The 19316-nt window shown below is 56.6% G+C and overlaps 1 protein-coding gene across 1 annotated transcript in view; it reads right to left on the bottom strand.

The window, feature by feature from the left end:
• AKAP13 (A kinase (PRKA) anchor protein 13) overlaps positions 1 to 19316 on the bottom strand; it is a 160348-nt gene that overhangs the window by 10635 nt on the left and 130397 nt on the right. The window contains exons 18-26 of the mRNA XM_012732671.1: positions 10465 to 10532; positions 9131 to 9197; positions 6361 to 6496; positions 5051 to 5163; positions 4337 to 4483; positions 3580 to 3830; positions 2123 to 2248; positions 1923 to 2040; positions 1133 to 1381 (exon numbers count right to left, since the gene is read on the bottom strand). Coding sequence (XP_012588125.1) covers positions 1133 to 1381; positions 1923 to 2040; positions 2123 to 2248; positions 3580 to 3830; positions 4337 to 4483; positions 5051 to 5163; positions 6361 to 6496; positions 9131 to 9197; positions 10465 to 10532 — 1275 coding nt within the window. The remainder of the gene's footprint in view (positions 1 to 1132; positions 1382 to 1922; positions 2041 to 2122; positions 2249 to 3579; positions 3831 to 4336; positions 4484 to 5050; positions 5164 to 6360; positions 6497 to 9130; positions 9198 to 10464; positions 10533 to 19316) is intronic.

The raw sequence follows: 19316 nt of genomic DNA, 5'->3' as shown, positions 1-19316 counted from the left end.
TGGCTCCGGGCAACAGCAGCTTTAGGAACCTCGGCCTGTCCAGGAGAGGGCCTGTCCGCTGGAGGGTCCCCGGGTGTGGAGGACGCTGCCGCAGGGTACACGGGACCCAGGGGCACCAGGGCTGGCCGGCAGGAACCCGCCGCCGCGGGGCAGTGGCACCTTCACGCTTCCCATCCAGCCTCTACCGATGCAGGGCCCCAGGGGCGCGTCACTCGCCCCGGCCGACCGCCCCTCCCTGCTCAATCCCTCCATGTCCAACCACTCTGCCCCCTCCCGCCCCCGCCTGCCTCCACCAGCAGGACTCACTGGCCACCCCCGTCTGGGGCCTCACAGAGGCGGTGGGGGTGGGGCCACCCCATTCCCGCCAGCTAGCTGCTGTCTGCTCCCAGAGGCCTTCCATGCTGACTCTGGCTCCTGCCTCCACCCTCCCCAGCTTCTCCTCTACCCTAGCACCTTGCTGCCACAGGGGGCCATGCCGCAGTCACCCCGCTCCTGTGACAGTGCCGGGGAGAGGACCTGCCCCAGGACAGCAGTCACCTAGGCTGACAGCTCGCAACCCCCACCTGTGGCGGGGGCCGGGGGGTCAGCGCCTCCCTCTGAGCCTGGAGTCTGAGGAAGCAGCTTGATGGGAACCCGGTACCATGGACAGAGGAACTGAACCTGTGCCTGCCGTGACTTGATGCAGTCTACCATTTGAAAAGTAACACTTAGAAACAAATGGAAAATGAGTCTCCTCCATGATTTCTTTTGCTCTAGAGAAAGATACCAATGTAAAATTTACCAGTCATCTAGTGAACATCCAATGCTCTAAATCCCGTGAGCGGAAATATCCTCTAACTTCTTCCGAGCAAACGGCAGCCGGTGACTCGGCGCGTTCCCCTCCTTGAAGAGGGAACCAGCCCCACCTTGACCCGACGGCCACGTGCCTGCTCAACAGCCGGCTTTTTTGTCTTACTCTCACCCTGGGCTTTTAGCAGACTCTCTGCCCTGACAGCATCATTCCACGCCACCTCTGTTTCCCCATGACGGTCTAAGCACCCCGAGCTGGGCCTTCCTGTCGAGACGGCCCGGCACGCCTGCCCTGGGGTGCCGGCCCCGGGGTGCAGCCCGCTCTCCACCGAGTGCGCCTCACCTTTTAACCTTCCTGCCGTACTCTTCAGAAACACACCCCCATCCCGCACCAGCTTCTTCCGTTTCAGATCCTCCTTGGCGAACATCTGGCCGCTCTTCATCCTCATGATCGACTTGCTGTCCGTCTTTGTATAAATCTCATTGAGACGCACTTTCTTCTCATAACTTGCCACTTTGCTGTCTACTGCTCCAATCACGTCCTTCACCAGGCTCAGGGAATGAGCCAGATCTTCCTCCTCTGCCTCGTTGTCTGAGAATGAGGGAAAAGCAGTTCTGTGGATCACAGACTCTTGAGACGGGGTGGGAGGAGGGGACTCCTACCTCTCCCCTGATCACCCATCCCCTTGGGGAGCGAGGCAGACACGTCAAAGGCCATGGGCCTGCCCCGCTCTGATACAATTAACACTAAAGGATGCTGGTCATTTCCAAGGATGCAAATAATAGGCAGTTACACGCTGAGTTCTACATAGAAGGAACCAAGCCGCACATACTTAGGGAGGAAGATGAGCACAAGGTTCCCACTCGCGCCCGTTTGACCTCGTCTTTCACGGAACTGCCAAGAGCAGGATTCGTGAAGAGCAGCTAGCTGATTAGTGAGCAGCAGGAGCGATTTTAGTACTGATGGGAGTGCTACGGGGAACCATCTCCCAGTGTGGAGATGAGCGAGCCAAAAGCAGCCCAAGCCACGGAACTAGCGAGGACTCAGAATGGTGGCGTGACACTTCAAGTCTTCACTCAAGGGGAAAACCTTACAAGGCAGCACACAGTGGGAGCAGGCGCACTGGGCTCACCTTTGGTGCACTGCAGTATTCTCTGGAGCAGAACTGGGTACTTGGTGATCCTCTGGGTGACAAGCAGTATACACTCGGGGATTCCAAGCCTCCTGACCACTGAGCTGCTCATCTTCTTCTGCAAAGGAGCAAAGTTAAGGTCTCACCTGCCTGAGGAAAAGGCTTCAGCGCGGCGCTGACGTCAGCACCTTCACCTTTACCTTCACGAAGGCCTGGAAGCGCTTATCCTTGTTGTAAAGGTCTTTGAAGTAGCTCACAGACTGGTTGTGCTGTCCACAGAACTTGCCGTACGTCTTCTTCAGGCGCTCTGCGTTCTCCCCTGAAAACTGCAGACAGCAGGCTCGAGTCAGTTTGCCAGTCAGGGTGCCAGACCTACGTTACTCTTCTGCACGGTTCCCAACCTCCCAGTGAACCCCAGGAGTGCGTCCTCACAACCCCCTGGAAGATCAAAACGATGCACAGTGCAGCAGTGCTGCAAGAGTCTGGCAGTGCCTCAAAAGGCTAAAGATGAAGTTGCCATGGGACCCCACAATTCTAGTACTCGCTGTAAAAACACGTCCACGCAAAAACTTGTAATTGCACATTCATGAGAATATTCATCACAGCAGCCCCAAAGGGGAATAAGCCGCCATCCTCAATCCTCAACGAAGGAGAAATGGACAAGATGTGAAAGCCACACAGGTGGAGTACTCGCCAGCTGTGGAAAGGAGTCAGGTGGTGACAGAGGCCACAACACTCATCAGTCTCGGAAGCATCATTCTAACTGGAAAAGGCCAGGCACCAGGGTACTGGCCCGCCTGAAGGCAACTCTCGGCGAGACCCGGTGCTCACGCACCCAGCACCCGCGGGCCCGTGTGGGAAGTCTGGGGAAAGGCTTGTGTTCCAGCAGGCGACGCTAGCCCCGACAAGGGTGTGGGCGCGCGGAGAGCCGAACCCTGATGTCCGCTCACCGGTGGTGCCACGGCAGCAGGCCGCGGCCAGCACCATGCGCGGGCGAGCAGCCCCTCTCGCAGGTGACCACTCCCACTTCCAGCCTGGGGTGGCGGGGCCGGGCCACAGCACCCCCCGCACCTGCACCGACGGCCCAAGCGCCAGCCTGCGCTCCTGCCGCGCGCTGACGAGGCATGCAGCCTGCACCACAGCTGCACTGGTGCTTGCAGCAAATACCTGAGTGAGTGAAGGGCGGAGGGGGGAGCGAATGATGAGGGGACCAGCCTGGGGCAGGTTTGATGTTATGTCCTCAGAATTATAGCAGTGACTTTTTTATTAAAGAGAATGTTCTAAAAAGAAACCACAAATATGGTCTATGACCAGCACATCTGAATCACAGTTTTTAGTCAGGCTGTTCCTGGACTAGCCCACTGTGCTGTGATAGAAATGCCAGCAACAGCCAACACTCTGTGGAGCATTTCAGAGAGCTGCTTATTCAATTTTCTTCACTCAGGTGGTCCTAGATAGATATGTTCCTGGTGATGCTGGCGAAGTGGTGTGACTTCCAAGGCTGGGCTGCGCTGTTTCTGCAGGTGGCACATCGCCCTGTCTGAGGGCGCCTCCTGCCCGCTCTGCCCGCACAGCTCGCCCTGGCGCACGGCCTCAGCGTGGGTGGCGACGTGACCGCGCCTTCGGGGCCCAGCCTCCCCCGCCTCCCGAGGCTCACCTGGCTGACGAGCACGTCCCCCATCCTCTTGATGAGAAAGTTCTTCTCGCTTTTATCCACCAGCGATTCCTTCTTGCGCTCCAGGATCCTCTGGAAGAACTGGCTGTGGATGCTGATGAGCTCCTCCAGGCAGGGGAACAGCTTCTCCACCGTCTGCTGCTCGAAGAGCAGGTCGGTCATCATGCCCCTGCTGTAGACGTCGCTCATGATCTTCAGCGTGCGGATGTGGTGCAGCTCTGTCTGCATCAGCTCTGCGGGCACAAAGCCACTCACTGGCCTGCACACTGCACCTGCCGCGGCTGAGCGCCCGTGTGGGCTGAGGCCCCACAGGGGCCACGCACACCTCGCGGGCCAGGCGCCAGCCCTTCCCCGAAAGCACTGGCGCCTCACTCCTCTGATTTCACGCTTTCCAGCCCTCCTAAGCCTGGCCTCCGGGGTGCTAGACCCTTTCCTATTACTATGCCCCGACTTCCTAGAGAGGGCGTGCGCTCGGTCGAGGTCCTAGAGCAGAGGACGACGCGCAGGGCACGGGACCTCCCCAGGACGGCTGCACACGTCAGCACTCATGCTAAGAGCGACGTTCGGAGAGACTGACGGAAACAGGCTCGGGCAAGAGAGAAGAGGACAGAAACAGGCTGTTTCCATGCAGAATCTGCGGAGGCTCATGCTCGACAGCTGGCGTCCCACTGCCCAGCGGACGACCAGCCAGGATGGCGGAGGTGGAGGGGGGGGTCGGGGCCGCGGTGCGGGGTCTCACCGTAGAGCACCTCTTGCCGTTTGACCACCTCTTTCCTCTGCTGCTTCAGGAACTTGCTGTCCACGATTCGGCTCCAGGACTCCGCTTCTAGCTGCTTTGATTCCATCTCAAAGTCTCCCATTAGCTGTCCCTCATTCATATCTGTACCTACTCCTCAAAATACAAAAAATGAGCATCAGAACCCTAGGCCCATGAACTCTAAGACGTCTCCGCCAAGCTCAGAAGCCAAGGCCTTCCTCGGGGCGCCGATCACTTCTGTAAGACACAGCCCTGCGCTCCGACAGGATACGGCCGAGAGCACGTTCCAGAGTCGGAAGGGAGGCAGCTCCTGGACGACCTGTGTCAAGACTGGTGAATGCTGCTGAACGTCGCCTCCGCCGTGAGCAAGACGGGGCTCCGGTGTGAAGCAGGAACTAGTAACCGAGGCCCCAAGCGCCAGCGCTGGGCGTGGGCACGTCGAGGGCACGGATGGGCCCTTCCCCGGGGCACGGCCAAGCTGGCTGGCGACACCCCTCGGCAGGCGGCAGCTGGCATGTCTGTGGGCCAGCTTGTTTTAACACAAGCGAGGCCCTGCAGAAAGCTGACAAGAACCTTCCCGGGGCATGGGGTGGGGGTGGGGGAACACCCTATGATCCTATTCGCAATATCCAGGGAGTGACACCCCCCGGCCCCCCGCAAAGATGCATGAACAAGGCCAGGCCCCGCTGTTCTTACCCTCGTCAGTAAGAGATTCTGTGGACTCATTGACCTTGCTGATTTTATTTAGTGAGTCTGTTGAATGGGACAGGAATTTCCAGGTGTTTGCCATGTTCTCATCACTGCCGACCCTGGAGACAACACACACACCACAAACACATTCTGATAAGCTGTGGACTGTTTCTGAAACAAGGACCTTAATGTGACGGCTGCTGTAAGTACCACAGGGGTTGAACACATGCTACTTCTGCCAGGCTCCCAGTAACATGTAACACGAACTGTTAGTGCAGGGCGGAGGCCTTTAACACCCCTGCGGACTTGAACTTTCTGAGCCCTGGGATTTTTTTTTTAACGACAGGTAGCCAGAGAAGCTCTCTTCTTTCTGGTGCACATATTACATTAGCTATTTTGCTTGAAACACTGCCAACCTCTTCATCAGTTTCCCCTGTTCCCTAAATAAAGCCTGAGCATTTACACAGAACTATATTCTTTGGACTGACTTAATCCTGACTCACCATCACAGGACAAAAGCAAGTAAGACTCACTTAAAACTCCCAGTTTTATTTGAAGGCCAACTTAAAGTCATCATGCAAACAAATTCTGCTGACAGCTTTGAAACAAAGGCCTTTGGATCGTGAAAATGCAAAAACAAGGTAAAAATACCTGAAGCTTTTGCGTTTTGTTTCTGTTTTTAGGAAAACCATGCCCTAGGCTGCCCTGGGGCTCTGCGTCCTACAGCTCAGACCTCGCTGTGGCCTGGGCTCACGTGTGTGGGGGCAAGAGGGCTCTCGAGCGACACCTGAGGCGCCTTCTTCAGCCTATGGCGGGGCAGCGAGCTCGGCTGCAACAGCCAGTGACAGCGCAATGGCCTGTGCCAGCCTCCGCAGCGGGCTCCCAGTCTAGGCCACGCCGCTTCGAAGGGACGAGGAGGAGCTTGGCACGGAGGCGAGTGGACCTCGCCGTGGTTACAGCCACGAACCTCTCCCGTGAGACCTGCTTAAGAGCCCGGGGAAGGAAGGAACGCAGGTTTTAAGAGGAACACAACAGAAACAGCTTTCTGAGCCAGCAACAACAAAAGCCACCTGAAGACAGAAGCGCCGCCCCAGGCTGCAGAATCACCCTCTCCACGGGCAGTTCTTACTGTGGCCTGAAGAGGAGGTGGCCGAGGACAACCGGGCCGCGGGAGGAGGCGCCGCCGCACCGTGGCCACGTCGGCACGCGCCCCCGGTGCCACTCGGGCGCCGCTCTAAAGGGGGTTCTCTGAGCCCAGTGCCGCAACTGCGCCCCGACACCCACATGGGAGCTGCTGTCTGCAGCCTCCCACTTACCCGGCAATGTTCTGGATGGAGACACTTTTGGAGAGTGAGACGCCTTGCGGAGACCGTCTGTGAACGAACAGCGGGGCGGCGGCGGTCTCCTCGGCCAGGAGGACGGCGGAGCGGGGGCGCTCCTTGGGCTGGGAGGCTGCGAGGGCAGAGAGCACCAGCGTCACTTCTCGCACCCTGGCAGGGCTCACTCACAGACCGCTCTTCAGGCTGCGTGGGTGGGGACGGCCAGCAAGTCCGCAGCGGCAGTGTGGACGGGCCCCTGACCCGGCGGGCCCCCCTGGGGGACTCACTCCAGGAGACACGCTTGCATCTGTCTGAAAAGGACAGCTGCGCCGAGTCACTCCACGCAACCCTGGAGGCTCAAGTGGGAGCCAGGACTCAAGGGAGGAGCAGCCGGTGAACAAAGATGGCGGCGCAGACGCCAAATCCCACTGTGGCTTTCACAAATGAGGCGTCTCGACCAGCGGACTCAGGTCTAAGTAAGGGGCGGGGGAGCGGGGGCAAAGTGTGTGACAGGTCACCTCTAAAGCTGAAAGCAAAGGGAAGATCAATCCAAATTGGTATTTTAATAAACGTTGGGGAGAAAAGAATCGTCGATGAAGAATGGTTACGTGGACTAGGATGGGGTTCAGGCAGTGAGGGTCAAGACTACGGACACTGGCAACGAGACGGTTTCAAGACGAGACTGGAAGAACCTTGGGGTGAAAGGAGGCCCACAGACAACCGCAGCACGTTCCCTGGGAGCGAAGCACTCTCGGGCGCCTCAGACACGCGGCACGCTGGCCTGGGCCTGGGCCGGGCTCCACAGGCGCCCGTCTGCCCACTGTCCCTGTCCAGCTGGGAGCGCAGGTCGGGGCCGAGGACAGACACGCGTCTGACGTCACGTAGCTCTCACACCGCGCATCTCTCCTTCACGTGACCCAAGAGGAAACGCGGGCCTGAGGCAACGCTGCGGAGACTGCGCCGGCGTCTCTGGTGGCCGGACACTGCCCCGACGCGCGTGTGCCCTCTGTTCATCTCAGACACCCCGGATGCTTGCATATTCGTGGAAACTGGCCCCACTGTTGACTTCCAGGCCCATTCCTACACCGGTGACACAGCGAAACGCCAGAGCACGCGAGTGCCACGCACCACCCCCTCGCGGCCAGCAGGACATGGCAGTGGGCTGCCCCAGCAGCACGGGGCCACCCTCAGGCTCAGCAGGGAAGTCAGGGTGCAGACGAGGTCCAGCAGAGGGGGACGCACGGGCTAGAAGGACGGTAAGGCCAGGGAGGTCAGCAAGCAAAGGGGACCTCCTGGTGGGGGATGCACAAGGGGCGGCAGACACCACCTTGGAGTACTGACGCGAGGGGACAGGCGGACAACACGCGGGGGCCGCGCCCCAGACCGGGCAGCTGGGCAGAGCTCAGCAGTGACAGGAACAGCTTCACCTGGCAGGCGGCACAGGGAGGGCGCGGGGCCAGCCCTGCCGTGTCTGAAGGAACCCGCCCTCCGGGCCGCGGTGGGGCCGCCCGTCCGACCCTCCCGGCGCCGTCCTCACCCTTCTCCAGAGGGGAAAGGCAGCGCGGCGTGACGGAGGTTTACCCCTGAGGCCTGTGTGGGCCCCCCCGCACCTGGGCTCCTGGCCCCCAAAGGTGGCAAACGCGAAACAATACTGTCACGGGGCTGTGGGACTCTGTCCGTAAACAGGTGTTCACCAAAACAGGTAAATGTTACGTTATCAGATTTCTGCAATAAGGGAAAGAACTTAAGGACGATGAGACATCAGTGAGGCTGGTGTGGGCAGATAGGGGGGTCCCCGTCGAGGGTGGGACCCACAAGCCCAGCTGCCTCCTCTGAGGGGAGCTCAAGCGGGGAAAGGCCGCGCAGCCATTCTGGAACTGTCTGGAAGGACTTAGAGAAATCACGGTCTCAAGTTTGCATCTGTCAGACCACAGGGCAGAGCGACGAAAACACAGGTCACGGGGCTCCACCCTTGGGGTTTCCGATTTAGCAGGTTTGGGGAAGGCCCAAGAACCTGTGCTTCGATTTGACTTAGGAATCAGACTTTGGAAAGACACTTCTGCAGGCAAAATCTCACACAGGTTTTCCCCGAGCCGACGAAGACGCGCTCGCGCGCTTCACGGCGGCAGGTCCTCGGGGCCCTGCGCCTGAGTGTGCCGCGGGGTGGGCACGGAGGAGCTCCACAGCACAGCCCCAAACAGCAGCCGCGTCACAGCGACGTCACGCCGCCAAACTCGTGGCAGGACAGCGCAGACGGACGAGTCGCCACCGTCTGACTTCAATTCAACATGTACGACAGACCATTTCAAAGACGACACGTGACTGAAGATACAGCAGACCAGAAAGACCTATAGTGAATACACACCGAGCAGGCTCTGGTGGGGAGAGGACTGAGATGAAGGAAGAACGGAAGGGAGGACTCAGCAGATCAAGGGGCGCCTCCCTCGGGCAGTGACGGAGCGTGGTGGGCACTCAACTTCACGCATCACCCGAGGCTCCCGGACAAATCGCACCGTGGTCTGAAGAGCTAGGAGACTACAGTGTCACCGCTTAGACATACTGGGCCCGGGCACTGCCTCAAAAACGCAATTCTAAACCCTCCCAAGAGGGCTGTAGGCGAGGTTTCGCGCCAGTGACCCTGCAGCCTCCTCTGGCCGACCACGAGTGGGCGTTCGCACCTCGCAGCAGTGCAGAGGAGCAGTGCGGACACGCGTCTGGGCCCTGCCCAGGGTGCAGGTGGCACTGGGGAGGCGGCCGAGCCACTTACCCTTGTTTCTCATGATGACCGTGGGCAGCGATGACGTGTCCTGCGCCTGGAGGGTCCCTCTGGGCTGCTGAAAGGAAGGAAGGAAATGCGCGAAGCCCATGTTTACCATTAGCCCTCGGTCACATTCCAGGAAGCCTAAGCTTGGAAGGGGCCGGCCGGCTGCTCCTACTTGCCGGCTCTGTCCTCAGCATCTCTGGCCCCGCCCCAACACCCCCGAGAGTGGACCAGCCCATGCCACAGCAGCAGCAGCACGTCCTATGAAGAGGTCAAGACGCCGGTGCCGTGGGCCCAGCAAAGTGGACACAGGAGGACGTGACACGGGGGGCCTGCCCATCCTGGCTCAGTCTGCGGCTGCTCAGCCCGCCAGCCCTTGCCAACCAGCCCCAAACCGCAGGGGCGGAAGCCAGATACCGGGCCCGAGCAAGGATCTGGTGGATAAAGCAGTCTGGCCTCGAGGCTGCAGGGCGGCTGCCCCACTGACTTCCCAGTGGGGAGCACAGCCTCCATGGGCCGGGTACAGACCCAGCCCTCTGTGCCCCCGGCCAGCGTTGCCGAGTTGAAACCTCACACACCAGCACACGCAGCTGCAGCAGCGGGAACTCAGCAAAACGCAAGTTCCTGGCCCCAACCTAGACTTTCAAACTCCCGGCATGGGACCAGTAAGCTGTTTTGGAAGAGCCCTCAAGGTGACTCTGAGTTTGAGGCCACTGCACTGGACGCACTGGACGCACGCGTACATGGCCTTGAGCATCTGTGCAGACCGGCTGGGCAGCGTTCTCTGACAGGGACAGAAGACCACCAACCACATGGACGGCCCCTGCCGAGGGCCCCTGGCGGGCCCAGCCTCGCAGACAGTGTGCATGCCCGGCCAGGTCCCCGGGCCACGGCACTTACTAGCTGTGTCCTGGGCTCACAGCCCCGTGGAGAAAAGTGCCGACTGTGGGCAGGATGTGCCTGACCTGACACCCCTGGCCCTAGGCCCCATTTCCACCGGGTGCCCTCACGGCCCCAGACGAAGAGGCCAAGGTGTGAAAAGCAAAGAGAGTGTCAGACACAGCGAAGAAACCACCTTCAGTAGCAACACAGGGACACTAAGACACAGAAACGGGCATCTAACACCGGGAAGTCTGAAAGCACTTCATTTTCTCTAAGTCTCAAATTCCCAAGTTAAATTGGCCACTTTCTAGAGAAAAAAAATTTGGTTATTTTGGTCTCAAAGCTTATACCAGGTGATCATAAAATTAGCAAAACCCTCACCTCAGCTCTATCACTTCCTAAGACTTTACAGCTTAAGCCCCTTCATTTAGCCCTTCTCTTACCCGGAAACTTCTTACCTTCATTTTGACCTTTGTACAGGAGGCCAGATTCTCCCGGCAGCCTTTGTGGACAAATGCATTGCAACCTGAAACGAAGCAAACCCAAGGGAGGTCAGCAGAGCCCATGGCCAGGAGCCGCCAGCTGCGAGCAGGGTCTCCTGTCCAATCACGCGTGTCTGAGTGAGACTCGATGTCGCTCACAGACTGCAGTCCTCTCCTAGGGAGCCAGCCTGTGATGTCACTTGGAGGAGGGAAACAAGAGCAGATGTGATTTCTGATTAACAAAAACTAGAAGTCCGGAGCTCAGGCAGGAAGCTGACAGGATTCTATCTGTGTCCGCCTAAGTCAGTCGTGAGTCTAAGTCATGAATAGACACAAAAAGAAGGTCCCTGTTGACAGGTGCAGTGTCCTTCGACACTGAGCTTTTCAAAACCCACCGTGTCCAGGGAGGCCATCAGAACTACCCACAGCGCTTTGGGAAGCTGGACTTGAGAGGGCGCAGACGCCCGAGAGACCATCCTCGGAGAGGCAGCCGAGGCCAGTTTGCCAAGCACACTCAGTCCCTGCTGTGTGCTGGGGTGAAGGCCCAGCTCTCGGCGCCTGGAGGGCCTGTGCACCCTTACTCTGTGCGTCACAGAACAGAACGGAGCCGGGCCGCCAGAGGTCAGGCAGAGCAGGCAGGAGAGCTGGCCGTGGGGCAGCTCAGCCTTCATGAGCAGTCCCCCCCCCCCCAGCACACACTTCCCTAATGCCACCAAACACGGGCAGGGAGGTGGCATCACGGCTTCCCCCTCCCGGAGGACTGCAGGGTGGGGCCCACTCATCCACCCACTGCCGGGTCCTTGCGCAGGCCGACTCACGGCACCACGGACATGTGGGTCTCAGCCCCTCGCCTGTTTGTGCGGAGTCCAGTGCCCCGACGCCTGATGCATTGTGAACTGTCAGCTTGGTAGCCTAAAGGGAATCCAAGAACAGCCGTCAAACTGAATGTGACTGGGGCCCTGGCTCCACTAGCTAGTGAGACTGCAAATGCCTTCTCCAGAAGCCTCCGGTTCCTCAGCCATAGAAATAAAGGGGGGGCCACCTTGCCCACACTCTTTCTATTTGGGTTTCAACACGACACTTCATGCTCCTTTTCTTGCAAGGGTAACTTTTCAGAGTGGATTCTGCTGAACTGTTCCCTAAGTTTCATGCTACAGAGCTGCTGTTCCACTTTAAGTCGTCTGAGTCATCACCAGGAGAGACCTGAGGACATGTTGGGAGGACGTGGTCATCACCAGCTCTACCGAGGAATGCGGCTGGAGCCCCCCACAAGCAAGACCTCCAGAAACACTGCTTTCGTCAACAGGATGGCCCAGACTTGGGTGAGCTGTAGGCCTGGGCTGGGGTGAGGCTCTGCTTTGATTTTTATTCCTGGCCAGTCCACACTTCCCACCTAGCCAATTCTACTCCAGGTATCATTCACAGTCTGGTAGTTTTTGGCTTTAATAAGCCAAGAGAGACATTCAAGTTCATTTACAAAAGCAGCATAGGAACCTTCTCTCCTGGAGAAGATTCCTAAGGAAGCAGGCAGGGGACAAGTCCGAGGTCCAGGTCCAGCCCCCGCTGTTGCGACCACTGCTTTCCCCTCCAGGAGCCTGGCAGGCTGCGAGGGAGCCACCCTCCCTGTCAGCTGTATGGGGTGCTCGTGTTGTGAAGCTGCTGCAGAAGGTACAGCGAGTGGCCAGGCGCTGCAGAGTATGATGCCAGGGTTCTCAGCGACCCCCTTCCCAGGGCCTGAGAGGGCTGTGCAGAGAGACCCCTGGGGAGTGAGTAACTCATTGCAAAGAGCAAAAGGAGACATGTCAAGCATGTTTTCTTAAGAGCTGGAAACCACTGGTCCTCATTACTTTGCCTGGCTCCTCACTAGAAGGATACATTTTGAAAGAAGCAACAGAGAGAGAAGTAGAATCACAGATGGACTCCACACAAGCCCCTGTGAGGCCAAGGCCCTATGGCTGTCCGTCCAATGTGGGACTCAGACACCAGGTCTGACCGTCCTGCCTGTGGCTGAGGCCTGGAGGCCCGCTGGCCCCTGGTCTCCCAGAGAGTCGACAAGGCAAGTGGGCCGAACCATTAGTCTCTATAGATTTGTGTTAGAACACTTTTGGCTCCTTGCTTCCCCCTAAACCTCCCATGGCTCCCCGACATCTTAAAGGCGAAGCCTGAGCTCCGCAGTTTGGAAAGGCCTGTCACCATGGCCCCTTACTCTGCCCACCTACTGAGCTAAGGAACTGGACCCACAGGGCAACAAGCGTGAGGAGGATAAAGGAGTGACGGAACTACGCTGGGGTCCCACGATGCCGGGTGCTCCTTCCCCATCCCAGCACTACCCTCACCCCGAAGGGGCGGGCTCCCTGTCTGTTCATGCAGAGTTGGGGCCAGACAGCCACCTGCCCCTGGGCAGCCCTGGGCCTCCTGTTGTCTTTCACAGGCCCTGCTCAGCAGGGCCTTTCGAGTCTGCCTTCTGTAAGCAGCCCCCTTCCCTCTCAGAGCTTCGCCTGTTTACCTTCAGAACCTCTTGTTCACCCCCCCGTTCTCACACAACATGTGCCTCAAAACAAGGGCGAAGAGCATCTGAGGCAGACTAACGGGTCCCCACAGAGGACAAAGAAAATCACACTTTCTGAAGTGAAGTTAGATCTAGAGCCACGCCGGACACCAAGAGTTCCTCACAAAATGGGAAGAGAAAGACCACGAACCCAGAAGGAGCGTATGAGGCACCGGAGCTGCTGGACACCACGAGCCCCGCGGCCGGAAACACGGCCCGCACGCCGCAGCACAGGTGTGGGCCTCACGGCCCCGGGAGCCGAGAGTCCTGCACACCCTCTCTCCATGTTGAGGGGTGGCCACATGAACGCCGCATGATCACGCACCACTCCGCGTTAGTAGTGCTTAACAGAACTACCACCCGGAGTTCTAGTATCTTTCCAAGACTTGAAAGTCCTTATAGACATTTCCTTTAAAAAAGTCAACCACCTCTGTGATAAACTAAACATTTTTCAGTTAGATTTTACTGTCTCATAATCCAGTCACAAAAGCACATTTCTCCCGGCTTTCCTGAAAACCAGTCATGATTCTGGCACCGGCGCCCACAGCGGCGGTGTGGAGCTGCGGAGGGGGCCGGCCATCCTGACTGCGGAAGTGACCGAGTGGGCTGTGGGCAGTCTCGGCCCACGTCGCATCCTTCCTGTCCTGTCTCCCCCACAGTTGTGTCACCCTGTACAGAACTGGGCAATGGTGACTTCTGGGGGGTGGGCACTGTCGCTTCCAACAGACGTTCACAGTAACCCAGCTCTCAGGCCAATGTTCGAAACGGAAAAAAACTCCAACTGCTGAATCATAAAAACAGAAATATTTTTTTAAGCGTGCCTTTCTAGTAAGCAACTTTTCACATGAATTTGCTTTTTACCTAGCATGTCCCCAAGCCCGCAACCAGATGAACTTTACAACGCGGCCACACGTCTCCGCGGTAAACAGCTCACAGAGGTGTCTGCTCAACACTCGCCAGCGTCAACTTGAAAAGGGTCCGCTCGGCATCACAGCACCGTCTGCGTGTTGGGGGTGACGAGGCGCTTCGGCCCCACTGACATCAGCCCACGTCATGAGGTTTAAAATGCAATGCTCTGCTTTGGGAAAGAGCCGGTTTCCAAGAACATGCAGCTGAAGACAAATCCAGGACATTTCAAGCTCTTCTGCCACAGACCATACCACACTGTTAGGGAGATCACAGAACTGGCCTGCTTCTTTTTTTCTTTTAAAGGTTTCCTAAGAGCAGCAAGCAATATGCTTTCATTTTCCAGAGTTCTTCAAAAAGGTCTCAGCACAGTGGCTTATGGAACAGAGCCTACCCTAATTAGATTCCTCTGGACTTAAACAGCTCAACCTTCCACTTCTTCTTTTTTCAGTGCAAGGAGGCGTCAGAAAACACAACATGAAGCAAATTCACCTGACTGGAGCCTCCATTTGCTGGCTGCTGCCTGCCGAGCCTTCGCCTCCAACCACCACGGCTCATGATCCTTGGGGAATGGTTCTCGGGCCTCTGGGGCTAGCTTAGGGGCCTCGTGTGAGCCAGGCTCGCCATACTCCAGCAGAGTGCTAAGGCTCTGCAGAGGCCGCAAAGACACTGCTGTGAAGCAAGGGCCCTTCCCCACCCCTCGAGATGGCCGGCAGGCAGGGGCCTCCCCAGGCTTCAGACATGAGCAGCAGAACGGATGTGAAGAAATTCCTGACTCCTCGCGGACAAAGGCTGAAGAGTCACTTGTAAGGACAGAAAGATGTAACTTCTCCCTACCGTTCAAGTCTAATCAAGAAAACAAAACCACTGATGTGCAAGCACTTTAGAAATCCATGTTCCACATTTTCTCTACAGCTTCTTGTTTAAAATCTTTGGGGCGTATGAGGCACTGCCTGTTTCGACTGACAGAGCCTAGAGACAAAAAGCATCTGTGATGTTTTCCGTAGCTGGTATGACCACAGTTTGACAAGCAGAACCAGAGGGAAGCCACCAGAATGAGCCGAGTCATCTCAGTTGGGGGCCCCTCGCAGCAGTTTCCTTAAGAACAGTGATCAACACGAAGGATCGAGCTGAGCGTGCTTGGCGGGACAAAGACCCGGTTCCCATCGCCTAGTTCTTCTTTTACCTCCTCTCCTCTAAACAGCAAACTTCCTTTCTTCAATCAGCATATGTATTTTACCATCTCATATAAGCAATCAACTCTAAATGCCAGAAAACTGTTTATGTACAGAGCTGCTTTTCCAGATAAAATCCAAAGTAAAATCCAACCATCACACACATGCTAAACTCATTTTTCCTACTTAGATAGCAGCTGGTCGACTTGTTTATTTTTTTTAATCAAGAGAAACAACCTACCACAAAAGTACTCAGAAGCTGCTAACACAACAGAAAATAAATCAACAATAATCCCAGTATCATTTTACATCTGCTTAACGCAAACAAAACCACTGGAAAAATCCCAAAGCCCAAACATAACAGATTCCTTACTCTGAAGGACTTCACCGAGCGTTCCCGAGGCCAGATTATCTGTGGGATCTGGAAAGAACAGCTGACTTTGCAAAACTGCTGAAGGAAGGACGGAAAGACAGCGCTTCCCCTCGTCACCCAATCCTCAAGCAAGAGTAGGGTTTTGTGGGGGGACGGCCTGGGCAGGGAGGAGACGGATGCCAGGTTCCTACTAAGTTAAAGACTTCAATCTGGGCCTGCATCAGTCTTTCTTCCGCAGCCTGGCTTCCCTCTCCTGGGCTCAGGCGGCCGAGGAGCCCTGCGGGCTCTGTGCCCCTGTCTCCGGTGGGTGAGCACGACCGTCTCCTCAGGCTCCTCCAGACTCCCCTGCCACCAGCGGTTATTTCGCTGTCCGGCGTGCTCCAGTTTAGTCAGGACACTGGCTTGTTTAAAACACCCGGTCCTACTGACTCGCTAAGCTTCTGCAGGAGAAGGCCCTCCTACCATGACTGAGGACACGTGGGAGACAGGCACAAATCAACACCTGCCATCATGACCCAGCTCCACTCTGGGCTCTGGTTGATCTTTCTAAACCAGCGTCAGATCTAGCTGAGCAACTGCTGGGTGGTATGAGGCTGCAGAGGTCAGCAGAGTGGCTATGCTGTGCCAAACGGGGAAGCTAGGAGTGCAAAGGCTTTCTAGGAGGCCAGTGGGTAACTGGAGGGATGCACATTCCTGAGACTCCCAAGGAAGACCTTGAGGATGAGGAGATGGAGGGCAGGGAAGAGATCCCAGTCCCGACACACTCACATTTTCCACTTCAAGGTGGCAGATGGTGCTTCCCGCACACAAACATCACTGCAGGCTGTTCTGCAGGAAGCCAGCGAGAACCAGCCATTACTTTTGTGCCTCTGGGAAGAGGACGACATGCTGCTCCCTGGCTCTCGAGCCTTGCCTTTCTCCTTTCTTTATAAAAACGGCGAGCTGCACCGTCACGTGGGAACCTTCAAGTCGGCACTAGGCACTGAGCCTATTTCAGTACTGCCTCTGGCGTCCAGCAGCGACGTGCCGGTGCGATGGCACGCAAATCGCAGATGTACTTTTGAGCCATATACGTGTATTAGGGTAACAATCAGGCCAGCCCTACCAGACAGTTAATTTTTGTTGTGTGATTCTTTCAGCTTGAATTTCAAATCCACTCATTCCTTTTTGCTGGGCGGGTAACAAGCAGCTGGCGAGAGGCCAAGCTCTCTGCAAACGAAGGGCCGCGGCCGAGGAAGACAGAAGGCGGAGGTGGCGGGCTACCCCCACGTTTGCAGGACAAACATCAGGCCCTGCGTGCCTTGGGTGACTTGGGTGGCCAACCTGCTGTTGTACTGGTTTTTTACTTTTAAAATGTCTTAAATGAAATATTCTTACATTGCTGGTCATCAAGTGTGAAAAATACTTAGTATAGATTTTTGAGCTCTTTTTTTTTTTTTTAACACTTACTCTCAGAATCACTGAGGACCAAGAAGCTGCTTGCGAGGAGACACGGTGTGAGGACCAGCAGGATTCAGACGCGTGGGCCACACACATCCGCGGGCCGGCTCCTGAGCACAGCGTGGGCTGCTGTGCGGCCCTGGACCTGGAACGTCTCCAAAGGTCTCTCATACCCTCTCCAGAGGCAGTGGGGGCATTTGGGCATGTGACAGGCACAGCACAGCAGTGCCATGGGCTTGCAGCCCTTGCGCTGTGCTTCACCAGGCAGGGGGCTAGTGAAATCATTTCTAGTAACACTTAACAGGAAGAGGGAGCAGAAGGCAAAAACGGGCTTGGGACGCCTGCGTCTAAGAGGTGCTTTCATTCTCCCGCATCCGACTGGGCATTTTGGCATCTGACAAATAACAAGCCAGGTGCAGGTTTGGCTGTCGGTCTTTAAAGTATGGCGTAGAGGACAGACTACGGTTAAGGAGAGCCAAATTCCAATTATTTTTTAACCTAGCGATAATGTATATACGAAATACCTACGGCAGTAAAAGATGAAACTGATTGGACGTAGACAGCTTTTTCCAAAATGAATTAACTGGAACACTCACTATAACACACTCACTATAACCACAAATCAATGGTTTTTAAGCTTGACAGTCTCCAGAGTGTGTGGGCCTTTGAGGAAAGACTTCCACCCCTTCCATCCCCAAACCTTCGCACGACGTCTCGCATCACAATTCAGAACTGGGGGTTGGCGGCATCGGCTGTCCGGCTTCCCGTCAGGCTGGCATGACCAGAAACAGCCTCAGGGCACGCGCCTCTGCCTTTGCCAAGTGGACAGTTCCCCAGCAATAATTCTGCTCTCGGTCCGGTATACTCTTAATCAAATATCACCACATCTTGCTCTTTTACTGGAGACCAGCTGACAAATAACCAGGAAAACCTTTGAAAGTATCAGTGAAACAATGTTTATATTTAGTTTTAACTCACATAAATGATGTGTAAGTATGTTCTTAAAAATTCACAGAGGCCTAACATAAAATCTTGGCACTCTCCACTTCTTGCTCTTAATTTCTCTCTTCAATTGTCAATGGTTTGGAGTATATCCATTTGGACATTCCTCTCTATTTAGGGAAACAACTACTGGTCAATGCTCTGCTTACTCTAAGTGGGGATCACACATACAGCTCTGCTGCGCCTTCTGCCTTCCCGACAGATGTGCAATCTAGCAGCGCCGATTGCGCATCTGGCCCGGCCTGTGCTGCGGGCCACTCCCGTCTCACGCTTGGGACTGGGGGCTCAGCGAGGCACAGGCACGCCCCTTCTTGATGTGTGGTCTCGGCCGTGCGACGTCGGAGGGGCCAGAGCTGATGAGTCACAGCAAAGGTCTGACACAGAGTCTTCCGTGTCAGGGCGCCTTGCTTTGAAGGGCACACTTCCTGACCCTGTTCTAGCCAATTCTTCTAGCCACATTCTAGCATGGATCCCAATGTCTCCTCAAATGACCACACTCCTGTGGTTGATGGATATTTAGGTGTCTCTTCACTCTTCTGCATCATGAATATCGCTGCAATGAGTAAGCGCCAAGTGATAAGTCACCAAGATTTCTAAGATAATCACTTGTACTCTCTTGCGGAAGCCAACGGAAGTCACCTTCCTTCTTCACAACAGATAAAAATGGCAGCAATGCACTGAGGATGCAGAACACTGAGCTGCCTGAAGAATGTGGTGGGCACGAGTTCTCTGTAGGTACGAGACACGGACTAATTTCTGTTAAATGCACACCTCCCGTGAGCACGCCGCTCTTCAGGGAGCAGTATTCCAGGCCTGCGAGGCTGCCCCAACAAGCTAGGGTGCGGACTGCCAACGCTGGCTGGCCTCCCACGAGTGAGCCCCGTCAGAACCCCGCTCCGCGACAGAGACGCCGGGGGCGGCCAGTGACGGCTGCTTGCGCTACAATCGCATGGGACTCACCAGCGTGGGAGCGGCTCGTGACTTCCTGCGAGCCGCACCACGGGGAGGACGCCGCCGCGTGGGCCCCTGCCCACGGACGTGTGGCGCCTCAGCCCAGGGCCCCCACGAGGCCTCCCTCACCCTCCTCACCCTCCTCCCCCTCCTCCCCCTGAGTGGACGAGTAACAAACGGATCAGAGCCGCACCCCGGAGCGCGAGCATGGCCAGCCAGCCCCAGCGGCCGGGCCGGAGGGCGCACTGTGCTGTCTGCGCCTTCTCCTCTGGACAGAGAGCGACGGGCGCAATTATTACTGCGGTGACTCTGAATCTGCACCAATGAACTTTAGAATTTTAAGTTTCAACTAGTTAACTGATTTCAGTGGCAAGCCCCGCAGGCTACCGCCACCCCCCAGCCCCCCGTGCCCAGATGATGGGGAGTCAGGCCA

Source organism: Condylura cristata, unplaced genomic scaffold (genome assembly GCF_000260355.1).
Source record: "Condylura cristata isolate star-nosed mole 26May11 unplaced genomic scaffold, ConCri1.0 scaffold00035, whole genome shotgun sequence".
NCBI lineage: Eukaryota > Metazoa > Chordata > Mammalia > Eulipotyphla > Talpidae > Condylura > Condylura cristata.
The sequence above is the reverse complement of the archived record's forward strand: the minus strand, read 5'-3'. Positions and strand labels throughout refer to the sequence as shown.